At 39.4% G+C, this 7,616-nt stretch overlaps 1 protein-coding gene across 2 annotated transcripts in view; it reads left to right on the plus strand.

The window, feature by feature from the left end:
* BCAT1 (branched chain amino acid transaminase 1) overlaps nucleotides 1-6,251 on the plus strand; it is a 97,957-nt gene extending 91,706 nt beyond the window's left edge. For both annotated transcript variants that reach the window (XM_037033936.1, XM_037033937.1), the window contains exon 11: nucleotides 4,512-6,251. In XM_037033936.1, the coding sequence (XP_036889831.1) occupies nucleotides 4,512-4,553 (42 nt within the window). In that variant the 3' untranslated portion in view covers nucleotides 4,554-6,251. The remainder of the gene's footprint in view (nucleotides 1-4,511) is intronic.
* The last annotated feature ends 1,365 nt before the right edge of the window (nucleotides 6,252-7,616 follow it).

Here is a 7,616-nt window from a genome sequence, read left to right on the forward strand (position 1 = left end):
ATGCATTTTCTTTGCACCTATATACAGTCTCTGTGGCTAAGAAGTAGTTGGTAATTTCTCTTTTTCCCCTAGGTAGTAAAGTACAATGGATAATGGTAGTAACATTAAAAACTAATGATACAGTCAAAGTTCATACTGAACAAAGAAACAAAAGGATACTGTTAGATACACAGAATGCAGGAAATAATACAATGATTCTGAATTCAACCACAAACCAGAAGCACCAACTATGTTTCAAATTGTTAAGTGCCCAAAGGCCATCATGCTGAATCTAAGACCACATCTTTCCTCTTCAATTATTTTATGCTTGTGGGTATGGAACCTTAAATTTTCAAAATTAATCTCTTGCAAGATGGCAAATTGGTGCTGTCATCCAAGCTACTAGGTTGTCTGTTTCTCTCCAAGAGAAATAATATAAGTAGTTATTGAGGAAAAGGCATAGAATTGCATCACATTTCACATTTGATCACGTTGACATTGCATGGAAATATGGACATTCCCTACGAAATGCTCTGTTAAACTGAAAATGAGGAGAGCAACAACAACCAGGAAAAAAAAAAAAACAACTTTGAGATTCTTTCCAAGGTGACCCTGAGGGAAAAATGTCTTCTTACATGCAGATTTGATCTTCACTTAACCTGTTTACTTCCGTATGTAAGAAAACACCCGTGAACATAAGTATTCATGCCATTTAGCTAATCATTCATTGTTTCCTGGGTCTTAGATTGCCCTACAATACCTCTTTGGAGGGGAATATTTCAAATGGCAGTTTCTTTTTTTCCCCCTTTTCTTTTTGAAGCAACAAAGGAAAACACTTCTGTGCTCATACTTCACCACACTTAAACTTGGAGAACGCCCTTGATGTTGCCCCTGTTTCTTTTTTCTTCCATTATTCTTTGCTCTTTTACTCACCATTCTTTTTACCTGTGCTCTGACCATTTGGGGATCTTTTCTATTTTCTGATATGCTTGGCTGTCTGCTTCTTCCTTTTGACTTCTGCACCTTCTACAATTTGCCCACCTGATAAGGTATTGGTTGTCCTTCAAGACTCACATCCTATAAGAGCCTTTTACATTTCTCTTGAGTGACGCCCCTTCCCCCAGTACAAACACACACTCACCCACTTAAGGGCTTCTTTCTCCCACTGTCGTAGTCCTTGGGATCGTCACATTATGGCCTTTAAATTATATGCTGGTTACACACTCATCTTTGTCCCAGGGCTGTTTGAATGTAGGAATTGTTTGATCCTCTCTCTGTAACCCCAGTCATCAGCACAAGATCTGGACCGTAGAACATACTCAGAAACATTTCCTGAATAAACGAGAGAGGGATGAATGGGTGAACGATAGAGCAAGCACATACTAAAGAACAAAAACTTGCTGCTCTTGTATGTTAACACATTCTGAAAAAAGGTGAGAGGAAAGTCTTGAATAATGCCAAATTATTCTTCAAAAAAACTTTTGGAAACCCCAGTTTAGAAGTTTTAAAGTGACGTGCACCTCGGGATTGCTGTGAGGAGGAGCTAAAAGCTGGAGCCCACCCAAGAATTAAATATTGGGGGCAGCATGTTGAGTGACTGTCAGAGCTGCTGGTACAGTTTCAGAAGGTGGGAAGTAGTGATTGTGGAGACTGAGAGGTGGAAATAGGAAAACACGATGCAATTTACTGATGCTGTATCATAGAAATGTACCCTCGAAACCTATGTAATCTTATTAACCAATTGAACCTCAGTCAATTTAATTAAAAATAGATTAATAAACATCAAGATTTAAAAAAAGACAAGAAAAGCATGAGTAGGATAGGAGTGGGATTTGTATCACTTGCAGGTTGCTAGATAGATTCTTTTCTTTAATCTGTTTTCCCACTAGTGGCTACAGCCTTGTAAGACTAAATGACCCTTTGTGGTTATGGCATTTTTCATTTGCGCCATGGAGCAGCTTGACGCCTTTCAGTTGCGGGAGGAGATAGAGTCCCATCTCTTTTCCCTGCAGAAGTCTGAGCTGCCTTCTGCTGGGGCACATGCTGAGGGGACATGTCCTGATTCCCCTGACGCTGCCGTCCTTTGACGAGCTTCTCACCCTCTCGCTGTTGCCTGATCCACGTGGCCCCACATGTTATGGGATTGCAGAGCTTTGCATGGCCATGGAATAGGATTAGGAAGAAGGACAACAGATTATTACTTTGTGGGCAGTGTTTATTATATTTTTATGGTATTACAGAAAGTGAGTGCATAACACAGAGGTTGTCCTTTTATGTTGCTAGGAATTCTCTGCTGAATGTAAAAAGCATTTTTTAGCAAGGGCCATGTTAAATTATTTGCCATACATACTTTGCCCGTGAGGCAAGGAACTTGTCATTCGTCATGTTTTGGTTGAGTGTTCAATGGGCATTTGTGAACAGAAAAACTGGGCACATAACTCAGATAGTTTTCCACACAGGGTGAGAGTACCCTCCCCTGCCTCAGCATGATTGGCTGTGTCGCTTTACTCCCATGCTTGACTCCAGTGAACAAAGCCACGCACCTGTGACTGACAGGAGGACTGACAGGGATCGAAGGCATGGGCCTGCTGCTGTGGTTGGTAATGACACTGACAGTGGTAAGAGGACAGCCTAGCCCATGCTGGCATCGTCCTTTCTCCCCTCCTCTGCACACCTCTTCTTGGGAAAGCATATAATTTCACCTCTGCTGCAATCTGCCATCTGTACTTTGAGTTATTTTCCTTACAAAAGTAAATTGAATTATCCATCATCCACATGAAAAGTTTGATTGCTAACTGCCAAGGTCTAGACATTATGAATTACCTGTATTATCCTATCTCTTGGATACATCTCAGAATGCTATGATTTCACATAAAAGCATAAATTGCAGGATGAGAGGGGGGAGAACTAAATACATATTATGTTGGTTCACAGAGTAATATGGCCTTTGACTGTCACTGAAACCCAAATTGATTTTCCACTGCTTATAAAACTAAAACAACTAATTGAAAGCAAGTTTACTTTAACCAGTGAGATTCAAGATGGAATTACAGTGGTCATGAATCACAGTTCTATAGATCTGCTAAAGTGCCAATATGCTCACATTCAAGTATTATTAATGGCAAAGGCATTTAATGTATTCATGGGAGTACAAATAAGGAAAATAAAACACATATTTCAGTCTTCTATCATGTTGAGAGCATACATCAATCCGGCAAATTTTATTCAGCATTCATCATGAATCAGCCAATAGTGGGAGATCACCCTCTTTAGATACCATTTCTTTTATTTTTTAAAAAAGATTTTATTTATTTATTATTTTAGACAGAAGGGAGGGGAGGGAGAAGGAGAGGGAGAGAAAGATCACCGTGTGGTTGCCTCTCACACGCTCCCCCTGCCCCCCACCAGGAACCTGGCCTGCAACCCCCTGGGAACCAAACTGGCGATCTTTGGTTTGCAGGCCAGTGCTCAAACCACCGAGCCACACCAGCCAGGGCTAGACACCGGTTTCTGATGTGGATTAAGCCAGTCACTGGGCTTCCTTCCTTCTCCTTCTCATTTAAACCAGAAGGTTGTAGGTAGGCCCATTCGCAGTTCCCAGTAATTATTCCAGTTGGGGAAATTCTGAGGTCTTGAACACAGCACTTGGGCCGGCCGACAGAGGAGAAGCTGCAGCCGGCAGGGGCAGGAGAACCGAGCTCATGACTACGAGTTTCCCAGACCCTTGGTGTCCTTATGTGTAAACTGAGAAGCTTTCTCAAGAGTTCATTGCTCTTTGCATTTCATTTTTAAGCAGAGGGTCTTTCTGCAAAAGAAATCTTTGAATATTAAATATTAAGAGTTTCCTTTTAAATATTAAAACTTAGCTCTGCTAAAGTAAATTTGCTGATGCAAATAATCTAACTGTGATTATGCCGCAGGTCCATGATTCTTGAAGGGATAAGAAAAACTGGGACACTAACATAATACAAACAACTTTCATTTAGAAAATAAAGTCACTCTTCAGATCCACTGGGCTTGTCAATATAATATTATTGTCCATGAACATAAGATGCTCTTGAGAAAGAGGGGTTTAGAGCAGTCGTTCTCAAACTCCAGCTCCCATCAGGGTCCCCTGAAGTGCTGGCTGAACCACAGGTTTCTAGGACACTCAGGCAGCTTCCCATTCAGGAGGTCTGGGGTGGGGCTTGAGGATGGCCATTCTAACATCTTGCCGGTGACGCCAGTGCTGCTGGTCTGGGGAACATACTTTGAGCATCACTGCTTCAGAGTAAAGATGATAATAGTTAAATTCAGTTTGGAGAGCAGAAGCTAAAGACAGAATGGTAATGAAAAGGCATTCACGTAAATCTCTAAGGGACCTATTTCAACTATAAATTTGAGTTCAACAATAATTAAAAATTTTTAAATTCTTTCCAGTATTTGGTTGTTTCTGTCTAACCTTATTTTTATTGTGTATATACTTTTAAATGAACCCTTTGTACAAACTCTTAGCTTATACACTGAAGGATATTTTCTTGTTTTTGTTGTAGTATGGAAGAGAAGAGAGTGACTGGACAATCATCGTATCCTGAATGGAAAATACAGCATATTATCTGTGTGTTGTGGGGACAGACTGTTGCTTTCGAATTATATGTTCTTTGGCTACTTGTTTTTAGTTGTGTGTAATGTAGTTTGTATTATCCGTGTTAGGAAGGTGATTGTTTCTTCATGCCAGAGAAAATAAATTGCAATCATCAAATGGTGTTTTGTAAACTTGGTAGTAGAAACCAACTTACCTTCCCTTAGAAAGATAATAATAATGTAAGCCATATAGCATAGAATTTCTCTCAGTATTCTTGGTGCCTCCCTTAGTACTTCACTCAGATACAAAAATGTGGGTTTATTCTTTAGCGTAAGTATTAATTCTGCTCCTCAACCAAATGAGTTGTGTTGTGTATGTTTAGAAGTTCATCTGAGTGAATTTCAGAGGTAACACTTCCTGTGCCACATTTTCGTCCTCAGAAGGTGTTTTGTCGTGTTAAATCAAGACTTGGAAGGACTGTATTTCCTCATGTCATATTTTTTTTTGCAGGCCCCCAAGTCCATCTTCAGGGGCATTTCTCCTGTCTCCCTGATGTCATAGTCTCTTCATGCATCAGCAGGACCCGTGCACATTTTCACCATCGCCCTTTCTGTGTTGTGCTGTATGTCATTGGCTGCTTCGTAGACTCCACTACATCCCTGGGGGTCTGTGCCTTAGAGATCTTTGTATCCCCGACGCCTGGCACATAATAGATACTCAGTAAATGATGACTAAATGAATATTTACCTTCTATAGAAGTGAACCTTCTTCGTTTCTATATTATGAAACCTCTTTATTAGAATTGTGATTGATTCTGACATTGTGTATATTTACCTCATAAAGTCTTTATTTTCCATAGACTGCTCAGTCATTAGAGATACTCAGAGGCATAGTTCCTTGGAGGAATTGCTTCATGTGCAAAGACTGTCTTGGGATTGAAGTTACAACTCTACAGAGAAGTCATAGTATCATACCAACAAAATGGAAATGACAAATGTTGTATGTTAAGTGTTAAATACAAAATAAATCATCTCAACTTGTTTTTTAGTGGTAAGCAAAGAGAGGTATACTCTGGTTTTTATACTTTTGATTTTATAGGTGCTCTTTTCTGTTGAATGGGAAGATGAACACATGATTAGGGTACAGTGAATGCAATTATAAATGTCATTTTCCTTGTTTAGGAACTCAGAGTTAAAATTGTATCCTGGTTTATTTAGGAGAAAGTGAAAGTAAAATAGGCAACATTTACCCTTGGAAGGTCAACTCTTAGACATTATATTTGGGTTCCTTTCAGTACTAATAACTTTCATCTTGCTGATCATATTTTATTCTCTTTTCAAAACAAGGGGAAAACTTTCTAAAAGTTCAGTGCATTGAAAAATTTCCCTTAAGGCACATAGCAGCACATAGCAAATGGGGCTTTGATTCTTTCCCAAGACTTTTGGCCATGGGGTCTTTTTAGATAGGAAGGGTAAAGTGAAAATTAGGGAACTATAACATGAAAAAGAATGGTAAAAATATTTTTAGGGGGCTTTTAATTGTTGATCTGAAGTACCTGTTCTTCTCAGGCCTCAGGTGATTTGACTTTCTCTATACTCCTTCCCCAAGTAACATTCTGAGGGTATATATTGCCTTGGCTAAGTCCTGGGAACTCATTATTTGTTTTTTTTTTTTTTTTTTAAATTTAATTGTTGTTTAATTACATTTACCCCTGTTTTTTCCTCATTGCTGTCCCCTGCCCTGCCAGCCGCTCCCAGAGTCAATCCTCCCCAACCCCACTGTCCTTGTCCATGGGTCCTTTATATTATACATGTTCCTTGACTTGACCCTTCCCCTTCTTTCCCTGGGTATCCACCCCCCCCCACGCCCCCTCTGGCAATGTCAGTTTGTCCTTTACTTTCCCACTCACTTTTAATACAGTACTCGAGAAAAGACTGCCAGGTACTTTTAACCTGTTAGGTAGCACATAGGTGACCAGACTCACATTTCTATGAAGAATGGAAATTGTTTGTTTGCCATAAATGCATTTTATACTTTGCATTTCTAACTTTAGTATGGCAGGACACACCCATTACAAAAGCCAGAGAGCAACGTTTTGACATTATGTCTGTATTTTAAAAAACTGAGGGTATCCTAAAACAACACAATCTGCCATTCTCCTTTAAGTAATAAGACAGGAAATTGACCTTGACACTAACTTGTTAAGTAGATTTAAAAGGGAACATCTGCACATCTTTTTTCTTATGCACTATTTGTTTAATTGTCATGGATTAATACAGCCAGAGTGGCACATTATAACTAGGCAATTATCCATTCTTCAGGGCTTAGTGATCGTAACACTAATTGATCATTTAAGGTGTAAGATAGTGTAGCATTAGGAACACGTAAGGCTAATCTGCTCAAAAAGATCAACAAATTAATATTGTTGCTGATATTTGCATAATTGGCTGCAATTATTTAATGTTTAATTGGTTGATCAAATGAGATTCAGCAATTCACATGTGCATGAATAGAAACAGAACTGGTGGCACTTGAAATGATAATGATTAACTTATTTTGCATGTTCTCTTCCTCCCACATTTTCCAGGGTGGTTTTTTTTTTTTCATTTCAGACCAAGTTTGTCAGCTTTTTCCAGCAGATCCATAGAAACCAAATTTTTAAATGAAGCATTCCAATATAGACATGAGCATTTCCTGAGGATATTTGCTGTGGAAAATATTCTAAGTTGCAGTAATTTATTAAGGACTAACTCATGGCACCAAGAGAAGGGTCCACATCAGGAATGTGCCCCATGCAGCTGGCAGAATGAATCAATTAATAATACCTGTTTCCCCTTTGCTTTCAAAAATACACAGGAAAAGTTAAAGGGAAAGAGAAATGACTGAGACGATTTGTTAAGGAATTGTGTTTTTCTTCCCTAGTAAACAGCCTTTATTCTTTTCCCAAAAGATTTCTGTAAGGGGGGGGGGGGGAGATCAGAAGTAGCAGGAAGGAAGTACAGAGCTTCGTCAACTACATGACATGTAACGTGAGCACTCCTGAGGCCTACGTTATGGACATGCACCCTGGGTT

Source organism: Sturnira hondurensis, unplaced genomic scaffold (assembly GCF_014824575.4).
Source record: "Sturnira hondurensis isolate 20B ecotype Veracruz unplaced genomic scaffold, ASM1482457v3 Scaffold0021795, whole genome shotgun sequence".
In the NCBI taxonomy this organism is placed as follows: Eukaryota; Metazoa; Chordata; class Mammalia; order Chiroptera; family Phyllostomidae; genus Sturnira; species Sturnira hondurensis.